Here is a 15,840-nt window from a genome sequence, read left to right on the forward strand (position 1 = left end):
CACCACCATCCAGGAAAAAGAAAATGTTTCTTTTATACACTCATGTCGGGGATGTCCAGGTATACACTTGACTAGTTAGAAAAAAAATGTTTACTGCGTTTTTTTCACTTCAGAGACTGCTAATCTCCATGCATGCATGTCACCACGATTGTGAGCGGCGTTCCCTGTTAATAATTTTGGGCGATAGTGCAAAAAGCGTGGTAGCCCAGATGAGCTGCGCTTACGGTGGTGTTACACGGAAATATTCGGGCATCATGATGCTAAATAAAGAAAATCATTAGGCCTATATTTATATTAATGTCACAAAACACAGAACGCTCTCCACGGAACTTTCGGGCAAAAACATGAACAAGATTCGGGCAAGCCCTTCTGCATATTTATATATATTTTTTTCTCCTCTTAGGCTGCCCGAATTTTTCAGGACTTTTGCCCGAATTTCTTGTCCTCTGGAAATTTGGGGGGGGGGCAGTCTGCCCCCTGCCCCCCGCCTCGTACGCCTATGCTTGAGCATCACAATTTCACATGATATGAACGGTAGGTTAAAGCTGTGAGGTGGAACTGATGATGCCCCATCCCGACAATATTGTATGATTCAAGGATATTAACTTTAATTTACGCTTTGACTTTTGAATGTTTATAACACCTTGTAGACTCTGCTCTATGGTACGGATTCGATTTTAAGCAAATTGAGGGGGGGGGGGGGGGTTGTGATATCCGACTGGTTAGCAGTCTAAGGGAAGGGAAATATATACCTTTCCTCTGAGAAAACTTACGTTTAGGGGGTGCTATTCAAACTGGTGCTACCACCAGTCACGGAACTTAATTTTAATTACTGATTGCATTTATATGACTCTTATTGACATCACATATAGGCTCTATACACTATGTTACGTATTGAAGTTTTTGAGCTGTAGAGGGAGAGAGGACGGGAAAAGGGACAATTAATTATGTTAATAATCGTTTTGTGGGAGTCCGACGGAAGAGGTGTCCCCTCTTCCTGTCAGAAAATGATTATTAGGATAGATGGCTTAGATGCACAAATTTGATGTCATTTTTTTCTCATAATGTTAACAACAAATTTGAATACGACTTTGCTGTGCGTGTGTTATGAAAGACACTTTGGTGGAGGAAATATTTGTTCCCACCCTCCTAATGGCTACAGCCCTATGTATATCAACCATATAACAACAACTAACAATTCATAATGGTATATGTTGGTAGATATACACAGGTGCATGTTATATATTATGATGCAGGTGGGGATGTTATTTTTTTTTATAACTGAAGACAATAACATTTTGATATTGAAGTTTCAATTATACTGAATCAAAGCTAACTAATTTAGCGAGATATCGTTATATATTTGGAAGGGCTAATGAGAAGATGATCACACAGTGCTAACGTATGGGATTGGAAGGGATTATTGGGCTAAGCAAACATTTCGGTTCAAATACTAAGATTTGCAACAATGCCACATGTACCAAATCTTAATTTATGAATATTTTTAATAAATTCAAATTTGTGACTAAACTTTAGTGTCATATAACTTTGGTCGTGCTTCCACCTTTTGCCAATGGATGTTGACGAAATCGACTTAAAGTCTGAGCAACAAAACTAGAAAAAGAGCAAATTAGTTTATAATTAGTACTGTGCATTGTTCTTGGCTAAAAGTAAATGCCAATCAGAATTTGAAACACTTTTAGATTGCTCTTGTTCGCCTAAGTTGCAGGTTTGGATAACAAATAAATGACAGGAAGAGAAATTACACTTATATATTGGGTTACACTGTATCTCATCTCAAGCGATTGCAGATATTCCTTGTATTAGTGTAGCTATTGTAACAAACATCTAGGTTTAGTCTCTGATTGGTCAAGGCGTCCACACAGTGTATGTACGGAAGCAAGTTTCTAGGAGAATATTTCCGGGATCCGTTTTTGTGCATTTTGTTTCGATTATGTGCGTTACGAGAGACTGTATGATAGCTCGCACAGCGTATGACAAAAGCACCATCAGCATTTTTAATTAAGTCAAAAGAGATGTCTATGTCTTAATAGCCTGCGCTGCCCGACACCTGCGGAAAGCCCGAGACCTGTGCAGTGCCCGAGACCTGTGCAGTGCCCGAGACCTGTGCAGTGCCCGAGACCTGTGCAGTGCCCGAGACCTGTGCAGTGCCCGAGACCTGTGCAGTGCCCGACACCTGTGCAGTGCCCGACACCTGTGCAGTGCCCGAGACCTGTGCAGTGCCCGAGACCTGCGCTGCGCGATTGTTGGGTAGCTACAGTCATGGATGGTGCCCGCCCCCAGCACGGCTATGTGTAACATGTACAGTGTTTTATATTGTGTAAAGAACCAGTTGAGAATTACATGTCTATGAAACCTTACACTTTCGATATCTGCTGTCCGGTTTAAAGTCTTGTTTTGTACCATCCCCTTCCTATTACCTTCCCCGCCCCTTTGGTTAGTTCCAAGACAGGGAGTTTCCCACACGTTTTACCTTCTTACCTTCCACAGATACATTCGTTATATTCTAATTTCTAATGATTCCAAGATCACCCCGGTTTAGAAAAGTGTTAGCCTGATGTTACCAACAGAAGGAGAAACAGGGACGTAACGGAAAATGCCTCAGTATTGCTTTACCGCAGCCAACTTGAGGAGGGGAGGACTTGATTTGAGAAAACGGTCCATGTCCCCCTCTCCACTCTGGCGCCTCGACTGGTATCCAACATCATATTGTAGCGGGAAGCTACGAGTTTCCATTGTTATATCTGTTTCATTCCCTAACGGCTACATCTGCTTAGCTCCGCGGAGGCAACGAGAGATGTTTATCCAAAGTGCGAACTGATTACCAAACTTTGTCGTTAAGCTGTATTCCCGTGCTTGGCATAGGCAATCACGACGGTGGGTGTTTATAGTCGACCTTATTGGTCGCAGCTCACTGTATCCTCTGATTGGTCGAAATCTCTTTACAGTTTATAACAGGTGCGTATCCAGGGGGGGGCGTTGGGGGCGCGCGCCCCCCGGGTAAGAGAAAGAGAAGAGAAAAAAAGAGAAGAAAAAAGGAAAAAAGAGGGGAAAAAAGAGGAGAAGGAGAGGAAGGAAGGGAAAAGAAAAAGAAGAAAGAGAGAAAAAGGAGAAAAAGAGGGAGTAAAAGCAAAACGCGAAGACACCGGGAAGAGAAAGAGGAACAGTGACATCATTACAGCGCTGAAGGGTAGCCAGTGACGGATCAATGATTTCGTAAAAGTGTGACTCACCTTACCCCTTACACCGACAACTCCATTTTTTGACGTTTCCATTTTCCTCTCTCACTAATGATCTATATATATATACTATATATGGTCTATCATAACGCGTGTGTAGAATTGTGCTATGAAACCAACTGTGGCTGGTCTCGAACTCGACCGTGTCGTCGGGGAACATGACGCATTTTGGGATGGGGGCGACCGCCCGCCCCCCCCCCATTCAGCATTTTTTAAGTGATAGCGCTAAGTAATTTCAAAATAGAAAGTGCTTAGAGGCAACTTACAAGGCCTGGGAAGTGTCATTTCCAGCGATCTGGGATACATTTTCGGCCAAAATTTGCTTGTACGCTTCGCGCTAACAAATGGTCCTGGGTAGTGCCATTTCCAGCGATCTGGGAGGCATTTTCGGCCAAAATTTTCTTGTACGCTTCGCGCCAACCTATGGTGGCGCTACGCTTAGATAATTTGCCTACAGGCTTCGCCCCCCCCCCCCTTGGCAAATTCCTCGTTACGCGCCTGTTCGAATTTGTAACGCAAACAGCAGATATCACATCATATCAGTGAGCATGAAAATGGCGTTCCAGGATGAAAAGCCTCAAAACTGTCCGACTTGACTGAAAAAATAACCAAAACTTTTCGCGCCCTCAGTCGCGTGCGTTCAACGTGTTCATGTCAATATCATATAAGCAAGCATCGGTTATTACATCGCATGCCATCATGTACCGTACGGTCCGTTAAAATTGCGCAGTATACGGCGGGATGCTAATGTAAACAACGACATGTCTCATGTAGATGTATAAAAAGCATGGAGGTCCAATTATGTCAAAACTCTCTTTTACATTAGTAATGGCGAATTAGGGCCTGCACCCCCGCCGCGCTCAAATGGACTGCTGGCGCCTTTTTCAGCATACCACTTTTTAATTATTCTAGATTATTGACTTTTTTATTGCGTTCTCATCAACTTATTGACATTTGTCACATTTTGTTGGTGTAATTTGGCGATGACACCCTATTCTTCGTTTATCTGCAAATTAGCCAGGCCCGGAAAGGGTCATTTCCTGCGATCTAGGGAGTATCTTTACTCAAAAATTTTCTGTACGCTACGCGCCAACCAGTGGTGGCGCTCCGCTTAGATAGTGTCGAAAGCGCACCTTCAGACCATTCTCGCCATTCCTGACCAATACCCCTAGCTCCGCCACTGCCGCCGCGCCTCCTACGCCTATGTGTGTAGTGTTCGGTTTCGGAAATATCTGCTATTTTTTCATTTCCTTAAACCAAGTTTTATAATAGCCGTTATAACAGGTTTTAATATTTGTACACCAATAAATTAACTGTGTCTGAATTTTCGAAAATTTCTGACCAACATTCTACATCACACTTCCCTCTACTCGTGCAATTTTGACCGGTCTGTTAGGGGTTGAAGGAAGTTTTTTCTATATTGGTTGTACATAGATGAAATTTTGTACAAGATTATGGGTATGTTTTGAAGTGAGTTTATTCACGAGAAATGTGAATTTTCAAATTCTGAACAAATATGGGGCTTAAAACCTTGAAAAGTGGGGCTGACGGGTATTGTGGGCCGCGACGTAGAATCACCTACAAAAGCAAAGACCCACAGGAGATGCGATCAGGTCGAACATGATGTGTGCCGGGTTGACAATCTTCAAAAAGGTTATGGATGGAAAAAAAACTATTAGGAAATACTTGGTTCTCAGGCAAAAAGTGTACATCTGGTTGGTCATTTCAAGCCCGAGAAGTGCCGTTTCCGGTGATCTGGGGGGTTTCAAAACAAGAAATTTTCTTGTACGCTGCGCGCCAACCGATGGTGGCGCTCCGCTTAGATAGTAATTCGCGCCCCCCGGGTTTGAAAATCCTGGATACGCGCCTGTATAAGCAGACGTGTGTTTACAGGTAGGGGAGAGGGTATTTCCGCGGTATTTAAGTAATGTTTTTCTGCATGTTTTGGTCGATTGGGTGCGATAAGACAACCTGTACAATAGCTAGCGCCGAGTATGATAGAAGCACCATCGAATTTTTAATCAAGTAAAAAGATATAGCCTATCTATATTTTCATAGCGCTGTGCAAGCGCCTAAGGATTGCCCGTCACCTGTAGATTGTCCGACAACTGCGGATTGCCCAACACCTGCGGATTGTCCGACACCTGCAGACTGCCCGACACCTGCAGACTGCCCGACGCCTGCGTAGTACCCGAGACCTGTGCAGTGCCCGACCCATGCGCTGCGCGATTGTTGGGCTACTACGGTCGTGGATGATGCCGCTCTTAGCGCGGATATGTGTTCCATATGTGCAGTGTATCAGTGCAGTTGAGAATTGCATGTTTATTAACCTTACACTTTCGATGTCTGCTGTCCAGTTTTGAGTTTTGTTTTTACCATCCCTCTACCGATCCTCCTGCTGGTTTCGAGACAGGTTTTCACCACTAGAATGTGGCGGCTTTACAATATGCATCAAAGCTGTGATTTGTAAACTTGCCAATAAGTTTGCGGTCATTGTTTCGTGTACATAAATATCTATAGAGGAGGGGAGCTCTTCGATCTATCATAATTTGTAAATAATTTAGTTATCATCCACAATAACGTCGTTTAAATTATTCACCTAGCATTGTTCAAATGTTCTAGGGGTAGGAAAGATTCCGAGTTTGACAAGAGTGCGATTGATGAGACCGTACGCATGCGTAAACGCATTCAATGTGGTTACTGGTCAGTTGCGGCATTTCATGTTTCTGTGTATTTCCCCAGGATGGTAATAACTTATTTAAGGTAATTTTAAACGTTTGAATTAATTCTTCCGTAAAAAAAATGCAGAAATAACCTATTTGTACTTTCGGAAATGCATTATTTTGAAGGAGAAATTGCGCTACATTCAAATTTACTGTAAAAAAGTCTTATACGTGAAAACAAAATAATGTGCAAACTCTACAGAAATTCAGAATTTTAGCCGTACAAACCATTTAAATAGATCAAATCAATTTAGTGCAAATATATGGGGGAAATTTCAGATTTGTAGTTCTGTTTTATTTGTTTTGCTCGCTCTGTAACTGTTACGAACTGTTACTTTTATGATGATGTAATGGCCGACAACATTGAGTTTGTCAACCTGTTTTCTGTTATCACAAGATAGTATTATACTTCACTATAATGCCAAACATCCTGGACTAATTTTCTATACAACAAGTTGAAAATATATCTGTGGATTAAAAATATTACAAAAACATTTACTGTAATAAATTACATTTTTTAAGTTAATTTGAGCAGCTAAACTGTATTTGATATGAATTTTAGCAATGACACAAATTGATTAACCATTGACTTAATTAATTACATAATTTAGTATTTAATGGAATTAAAATGCTATGCACTTTACGTGAAGTTGAATACAGCGTTGAAATAAAATTGTCGTGGTTCTCATTGTGATTTTATGTGCATGAAATCAAGGCTTATTAGAAAACCATTTAATTCACAGTAAATTAAATTGTATTTAAGTTCAATTAAAATGTTTGCTACTCGTTTTAATATAACATTAACTTGTATCAGCACCGCATGTTTGATTTTATGTTTATTCGGATTAGATCAAATGACAAAAAGTGAAACTTGTAATGGAAATAAAATTCAAGTAGTATTTTATTTTGTATGTTTTTATTTTGACTATTTCCATGACAACCATATATATACATTGACTAGTGAATTCCGTACGACTTACAGTAGGACGAGTACAAGGTGTTATTGTACCGTCTGACAAAGTGGGTGTTACCTGGATTATCTGTATTGGATTTATCAGGGTTTAAAGATTTGTCGCTAAGCTAAGGAAAAACGTACTCTAATGACAGGATTGCACTCAAGAAAGTATTAAACGACTTACTTCAAGTGTTGTGGCTTCCTTGGAGTTCGACACCCATTTACCTCTGGAAGAATCTAAATGGAAACCATGTTCAGTCGGTGTCCATGAAACTGGAAATAATTTATTATATAAAGATTTTCTTTATAGATCAAGCACGTTAACAAACAAAAATGGTATATATAATTACAAGGTATTGTATTATCATATATTGATATTCTTCGTTGACTTTTACAATATAAATCACCTGTTTAGTATCCCACAAAGGATCACAAACTGTTTGTGATGAGTAACACATTGAGTGTTTTCTATGTTCTCACCTTCAATGTCACGTAACTTCGTTAAAGGAGAAAGAGAACCGACGAGAAGGGACAGAGGTAACAAACAATCAATGAATCTGTAAAATAAAATGTCATTTGTGGGTGGTGAATGTGTTAAATGATTGAGTAATATAACGTTATCCACCCTTTATGAAGTTACTAGTGTAAAGTTATTAATGTATCTGTCATTTAGTGTGTAGACATCAATTACCCATCTAGAAAGTTCAAGAGCACGGTTCTATAATTTGCTGGTTGGTAATTTATCGTTCATTAAGTTAACGCGAATGTAAACATAACAGTATGTGATATGTGATTACTTACGACAATTTCTTCAGCCGTTTGCATTTTAGGGCAAAAGAAAATAAACCTATCACTTGGTCCTGGGTTAATTCTTCCCCCTTGTTTGTGTGTATTTGTAGTTCCTCTAAGGCGGACAATACAGGAACATGGTTTCCATTTTCCAGGATTATGTTATGTTGGTCCGCCGAACTAAATGATGCTAGTCCGAGAAAGGTAATCTTGATTTTAAGGAAAACAAATTATTAGATAACAGTACTTAATAGTCAAAAGCAATATTTGTAACCATCGATGATTGTGAATTAATATGCCAGGGTTACAAAAACAGAGAACATCTCTTCCTACTTTTTTGACAGACAAGATGGTTAATGCAACCCCAAATGATTATATACCAACTAAAAGAACGACAAAATATATAGAAAAGTTAATGTGTGAAATATTTTTTTTTAGTATATCAATGGTATAGAGATGAAACACATTGTTTCCCTTGTTCGGAATCGTATAATCACAATCAATCATTATCAATAATATAATTTACTCCAATTATATATACTTCTCGTTGCAATAGTACAGAGAAAAGTAGAAGCAGTCGTATAGGTTGATAATATACTTGGTGTAACACATGCAGCGTTATGTGTTAAATAATGTTATTCTACAAGAGCTGTATGACATTTGTATCTAGCTAAATATGTTCATTGTACTCACGTCTGGAAGGAAAGATGCAATTGGAACGAGATTCAGTTTGCCAAAGTTAAGATCTATTAGAAATGCGTAATCACAAAGTTGACAGAAGATCAGAATAAAACATAAGAAAGTGTTACTGTTTTATTTAGCATAAATTAACGCTTCTAATAATGTTATATTTATACTCTAAATGGTTTGTCGTTTACGTCTTCGTATTTACTATATATTAGTTAATTGTTTATGGATGCTTCAATTATATCGTTAGATTGCTGATACGGCCATTGTACATTATATGTATTTTCAAGCGTTGAAGGTGATTATTAATATGCATATTGTTGATATTGTAATGGAGTGTTCTTGTGAATCATACACATACCTTCTGGCTGCTGCATAGACTGATCATCACATCTCCCTGTATGAAGCTCGAAGATCGCTTGCACCCGTTTCTGTATCCCAAGGAGATTAAGCGCTTCCAACGCACGCAGAAGAGTCGCGATATCCGTTTCTGTTATTTGCCCTCTCTCCTCCATATAGCGAACCATAAAGTGATTACTACACATCTCATTTTTCAGCGAATCGATTTCCACGGGCGGATAATCAAAGAAGGTTGCGAGTTGCAAAACAATGTCTTTAGTTAGTGTATTAGCTAATTCAGCTTTAAAACTACGAAATCCTGGTAAAATAATAAACAATAACACGAATGTTTCACTAACCGTGTATCCTGGATCAGGTGTAAGAGGACTTATAACTAATTCATGAACAATAAACTCCAGACTTGGTGCATTTAAGTAAAATATAAATTAATTTACGAACCATGTTGTCCGAACCGATCTAAGACAATGGTATAACAAACCAATGTCCCGTTTTATGTACCTCAAAAGTGAAGGATTAGACAAAACCTCAACTGATCGGATCTGGACAGATTATATAATTAACTCGGAGACTGTATAGTACGGGTTTCTCAGTGAATGTTAGGTATAACCATTGGAATATATATTCCAGATGTAATTGACCATTTTTTGCAAAGAGGGGTCGTTTGAACCCCTATCAGTAAAGCCGAAACAGAACCCACCCACCCACCCCCCCCCAAAAAAAAAATACATCCATCCATAGAGCTACATTCTAAAGTAATGACCCACCAATGTATCCAAATGTGACAGAAACTGATTGTTCATATTGGAAACCATGTTTATGTTATTTTATTGATGTGTAATTTCCAATGGCTATACATTATATTGGAATTCAAAAATGACAATCGTACCTCTCGATGACTTTTTCTCGGCTGGTTCTAGATTGGAAGCCATGGTATTTCTGAAATTGTAAATAATGTAGCATGTACATTGACTGCAAATTAGATGAATAGCGGTAAAATTAAGAACATTGCTCTCATAGTTGCTCTCGCCATTTTTTAACTGATTTGTTAGTTCATAGCAAACATTTACAGACATTCAAAGTATGTATCAGTAGTATGGAATAATTTGGTAATTGTATTTTATTCTTCAAAGCGGATTGAAGTTAATTATCACCAAATGAATTTGATCAAATGGTTCCTTGGGGTTGAGGTATGAAAAAAAAATCAGCACATTATGTGGCTACTGCGTTGTCTACAGAAAATTACGAGTTAGTAATGATTCATCGTTTTACAGTAATTCTCACAAATGAGGCTTATGTATTCTCTGTGCACGAGAAAGCAGTATTGTTTATGAAAATATTCCAACACACTTCACTCCAGCTTACTCTGCTCAGCTGAAATCGAGCCGACCGCCGAGACATATGTTCATATAGTTAGTCAGCATGTATATTCTTGTATCTGACCAACTGGTGATCAAGCACGAACAACTGATTTTCATTAACATTCAGGGTTTGTTTAGGCAACATGCAAATTATATCCACTGGATTGATTGATGTTTTTAACCCGGGACAGCTTAAGTCGGTAGACGTCGCACACTTCAGTGGCGGCGGAACCGGGGGAAAAAGTTGAGGGGGCAAATGCATGATAAGCCCCCCCAATATTTACCAAGGCTCCGAAACGTGCATCTGCCCATTTTGCAATGCATACTTGTCGATCTGTCCGATGCACACGATATATACTATATAGGTGTAATAATTTTAGTAATTGCTGGGGGACCCTGGTCCCTCCGCCCGTCCCCTGGCTATAGACCACATTGTCACCCCAACCGCGTCTTCGCGGCCCCGTGAAAAGTGGAAGCAGTGAGTGTGAGTACCGGTAAGCGTAACACAACTTCGTCTTAGGCCAATGACTTGCCTCATTTCAGCCAGTTCTCCAACATCCCCTTACTTAGTGGCGGAGCGTCCATATATACAGTCAGGGGGCGGATCCCCCCCCCCCTCCTGACGGACTCAAATGGACTGCTGGCGCCCTTTTCAGCTTTTCACTACTTTTAACTTATTCGCGATTATTGACTATTTTATTGCGCTCTCATATACCTATTGACATTTGTCATATTCTGTTGGTGTAATTTTCCGACAAAATGGCGACGACACCTATTTATTCTCCGTTTATCTGCAAATTAGCAAGGCCCGGAAAGGGTCATTTCCTGCAATCTAGGGAGTAACTTTACTCAAAAATTTTCTGTACGCTCCGCGCCAACCTGTGGTGGCGCTCCGCTTAGATAGTGTCGAAAGCGCCCCTACAGACTATTCTTGCCCCCCCCCTGACCAATACCCCTAGCTCCGCCACTGCCCTTACTACACTCAAAAACGTCTTTGCGAGTACACTACGAGTAATAGCTACTCTCTTAAAACACCATCGAATATACAAATTACAATGTTTTTACAGACTTTTACGTGCAATCTGAGAAATTGCAGTCTTGAGACCCATATTTTAGGGCTAGGTATTCGTAGCATAAAACACTCGGGAAGTGCCGTTTCCGGCCATCTGGGGGTTTGAAAAAACCCAACATTTTCTTGTACGCTCCGCGCCAACCGATGGTGGCGCTCCGCTTAGATAGTCTCCACACATTAGCCCCCCCAATAATTTTTCCTTTCCGCCGCGCCTGGCACACTTCAATTACCAGTTGTAAAAACGCCACATGTTGGCTATGGTGTTTATATATAGAAGTTTTGCCGAATTACAACTGTCAGTTTCAAATGAGTTGTCGCGTGTTCTTGTGCACCGTCGACCAACTTAATATAACACAGCCTGCGTTATACCCAACAACTGCATGTAGCGAAACATTACAACCTATACTATAATCCAATTCTGTTTTTGTTATATTTGTAATGTAATGTTAACATATCTACTTGGCAAGCAGCAGAACATGCAAAAAGTGGATTTATATAACTTTTAGTTGCATGACAATCACTTTCCTTTGACCAAGTTGGAACCATACGAATTTGATGTTTGGGGAATATTCTCAATTGGCAAACGACAGTTGCTTTCCTTCCAATTCAACATGGATATTTTTGGACGGCAACGCATTTGTCGTTGCTGGATAGGTAAATGATTAAATTCAAAGAAGGCTGCTAAATAAAAGTACCTTATAACAGGATCCAGTAGAAGTAGGCGAATACCACACAGAAACACCTATCATGATGGTACGACAGAGCAGAGAAGAAGACGTTAAACATGTATTGTTCGTTTACTAAATACATTTTCTACTATAATAGAACTGCTTCACTTACCAGTTTATTATTTCTGCCAGGTACTTTCAATAATACAGATTGGGGTGATCAACACTTCTCGCATAACTGATGGAATCTGTAAACCGATAGAAATACAGAAACTCCTGAAATGATTTAATACAGAAAATGGTGTCAGCCTACGTTGGTGTACAACCAAACGTAGTTTTATGACATTTAACAATGTTGAACTTGTAAATATTATAACGAGTCACTCTTATGTTGAGATCGTGTTCGTCATCGTGTTTGTCTTGTTCGTTCAGCCTTTGAAAGTTTGTCACCTTGGCTTTTGTATGTAAGCTCCCATTGGTAACGCTGTAACTAAACTCTTTTGTTACCAAAAGGTGGCACCATAACTTGGTTGGACAAACACGTTTCCAAAGGCCGAGGAGGTGGTAGAGTTGGAGGGGGGGTTGTAAAGTGTTTTTGTTCTCGTGTGTGCCCTTGTGTAAATGTGTGGACAACGATATGTCCCAAAATACTCAGTGCTTATTTGTACGGCGGATGTTCTTGATACGTATTGTGCATGAACCTCACCATGGGATGTAGGCCGTGTATTATGATTTATAGGGTCAGAGGTAAGAGGTACAAAAATAACAACACAATGACAAATACACTTGTACCAAAATGAAGAATTGTGAAACAACATCAAATTCACGTTGGATATTAGACAATCGGTTAATGGGACACTTGTTAATATTGGTCAAAAAGGTCATATGGATGGAATAGACTGTCGTCATTTGTGGTGATGTTTAGTTTTCCATTCAAACCAAGTCATAGGAAGGTTATACATTCAAACGTAAAAAATTGCTGATTATTTGAACCTGTGACCAAATGGCGACCTTGTCTAATACGCCTGAGTGTGTCTGCAAACATAATAGTTTACTCGATTTGAGTGAGACATGCTGTCAAGAATGAAGTGGCAGAAAACCAATTTATAAACTTGGCTATATGTGCAATACAAACGTAGGACACCTTACACTTCCTTATGGTTGAACCATACATAAAGTGAAAATCCTATATGCTAGCACTAATTTGTTACGTTATAAATGCAACGGTTAAAGTTATTGTATCATCATAGAACATGTATCATCCATTAGTTGACGAAATTATGAGAAGTTTGAGATATCGTTTCTTTCCTATCGGTAAAATCTGATGAGCCTTACAAAGATTATTATTCGATTGAGGGGGGAATTCTTCGTCGTTAACGTTATGAATTTCCCCTAAAATATGCCAAAATGAACGTACGGTCTCTCTTTTTCAAGTTCTTAATGGTAACATATTTCACATATTTCATTCTGTAATTTATGAATATGCATGTGGAAGAATGTGTTATTGTGCACTAAGGACAGTAGCTTATACATAAGTCAATGGAACATGGAAGGCAATAGATACCTCAGACACGCTAGCATGTCTGAGACACGGTTAGAATATATGGACAATGACGTTCATTACACTCGGTAAACATAATACTGGTATTATATGTGGCAAACTGTGAAAACGTCGATGGATATTGTTGTTCTATTTCAAGACATCAATTGGATTATTGCTGACTGTTTTTTTTTTCTCTCGAAATAATAAAAAATCACCCCTTCAAGCCGTTTGGAATATACTGCCCAATCAAACTCAATTGGCAGACCAACGAAAAATATAATAAGTTTTGTTTTACAGGTGTTGTAAGCCTTAATACTTACATACATTTTCATACCTCAACTTACTACATAGAGAGACAGTTTTACAATATATATTAGCCTGTGTCTCGCATTTGTTTTTATGCTCAGACGGTTGATCCTAAAATAAGGTAGGTGCGGGCACAGTAACGTCCTCGATCACTTGGCTAGGGTAATCGTGAACTTCCTCCTGCTTTCGTACAGGCACTGCAATGTCATTGTGTAAAGTAGGCTACGATTTGAATGCGTGCCAGATATTGGGGAAATATTAAATAAATAAACAATATCGCTTTTTATAAGTTAGCGAGCAAAAAAACTTGCGTTTTCGGCATTGAATATACGGGTCAGTGAATTTACATAACGTATACGTGTGGTACAGAATGCATCATTGCCAAAGTAGATTTATATTAGGGATAAGCATGTTTGCATTCCCTTCATAGGATTTGATTTCATAGTCACGAACACGCCTAGATTATAACTGGTAGTTTGTTCGTTGTATTCGTGCAATTAGCTCACATGATCATGTTATATAATGAATTAGTATTGGACAGTTACCGGCACCAATCATACTTTCAAAAGCATCCACATTTGATTGAAGCTCTTTGTCTTAAGAGGGAGAGGAGGAGGAATTCAATGGATGAATGTATTACTCTTTACTGTTTGCAAATTGACGGCTGTATCATCCAGAATTAACTGGCTAAACCTGGAAAGTGACATATATCAATGTTCGAAATAATGATGTCAACTCTATCATCTGTGTCTTCATGTTAAATTCGAGATCAACGTAAACTCCATAAACACCTGCATATACCTTACGCTCAGTCTAATGATTTCAGTTAGTAACCTAATTATTTAACTATAGCCACCGATGAAATGTGTGTGAGAGTGAAGAACTTAAATAAATAAAATAAATTGCAAATAGCTGTCAAATCAACTGCATATACAAGTGAAGAATTTATTTGAAAGCAGATGTTGTCAATAAATTTAAACCATTAAGAACTTCACATTAAATAGTTGCAACATTATCTGCAAAGCTCAGTCAAGAACTTATTGTAAAAAGATTTGATCAACTGTAAATACATGAAGTTAAGAATTTAGTTTTCAAATCTTGAAGTGAAAATGTGTTTTTTTCTAAATGGCAACTGCCGATAACCTCTGTATGCAGAGCTTTATTTTAATTACTTTATATGAAAGGAAAGAACTTTATTGTAAATAGCTGTCAATCAATTGTAATTGGAAACGACGAACTTTTTGTTTGTTTGTTAATAGTTGTCGACCAACTGTATAATGAAGAGAATAACGTACAATAGCTAATTTTCGTCATATTCAGGTTCTACTTTCACGGAATAAACCTAACATCTTACTTGAAATGTGTTGTTCGTCATAGGATTTCCATATGAAGAATTTCTGCGAGTTCCAACGTTAAGCTCAATAGGCAACAATAACCTAGTTTGCACCCTGGTTCTTATTTGCAACGTAGACCAGTGCATCGTGTTATAATAGTGCGTCAATTACTGTGTTTTTTTTAGCAGATGTGATGACATTAAAACAACAAACAGACTGGAAAATTGCTTGTATCAGATGATGAAAGATATACATAATGAAACTAACTGCCTTAATTATATTGAATTGTATGTTAGAAGTATATGTTCGAAGTATATGTAAGCATACATAACTGTTACAATTTTTATGTTTGGTGAAAAGGGTAGGCATACATTTGAAATAAAAACACTTAACCTCGGATAGTGTTTATTTTGGTGCTTTGTTTTTGTTTTATTGAGTGGCGTTTTTGTTCCCTTTTGAGTACTAATAAAACAGACTTTGTTGGTAGTATAGAAGTATGCATCGACTCATTGACTATGTATCATTGTCATGTCTTAGCTGGAAAGCAAGGCGTTCTCTAAACATGTAACATTTTTACATATATACAATGTCCATAGCTTGAATGTATTTATCACATGATCACATTTCCGTTTTATTCTCCTTAGTCAGAGCATGTTCGTTGTATCAAGAAGGATTTAAACTTTGATTTTCCAGCTTCTAACGACGTTTCTCTTCCTTAATTCGTTAGATATTTTTAAGAAACGGTTATACGTCTATATCTTTCTACATGTCCTATATACAGTATT

The 15,840-nt window shown here is 38.6% G+C and overlaps 1 protein-coding gene across 3 annotated transcripts in view; it reads right to left on the reverse strand.

Annotated features, from left to right (window-relative positions):
* The window catches only part of LOC139964485 (uncharacterized), a 49,837-nt gene that overhangs the window by 22,643 nt on the left and 11,354 nt on the right, over positions 1-15,840 (reverse strand). For 2 of the 3 annotated variants that reach the window (XM_071966073.1, XM_071966072.1), the window contains exons 2-8: positions 12,045-12,120; positions 9,661-9,710; positions 8,776-9,072; positions 8,421-8,473; positions 7,740-7,936; positions 7,419-7,495; positions 7,123-7,211 (exon numbers count right to left, since the gene is read on the reverse strand). In XM_071966073.1, the coding sequence (XP_071822174.1) occupies positions 7,123-7,211; positions 7,419-7,495; positions 7,740-7,936; positions 8,421-8,473; positions 8,776-9,072; positions 9,661-9,703 (756 nt within the window). In that variant the 5' untranslated portion in view covers positions 9,704-9,710; positions 12,045-12,120. Of the gene's footprint in view, positions 1-7,122; positions 7,212-7,418; positions 7,496-7,739; positions 7,937-8,420; positions 8,474-8,775; positions 9,073-9,660; positions 9,711-12,044; positions 12,121-15,840 lie in introns of those variants that run through there. The other variant, XM_071966074.1, reaches the window with a different exon arrangement.

Source organism: Apostichopus japonicus, chromosome 23 (assembly GCF_037975245.1).
Source record: "Apostichopus japonicus isolate 1M-3 chromosome 23, ASM3797524v1, whole genome shotgun sequence".
In the NCBI taxonomy this organism is placed as follows: domain Eukaryota; kingdom Metazoa; phylum Echinodermata; class Holothuroidea; order Aspidochirotida; family Stichopodidae; genus Apostichopus; species Apostichopus japonicus.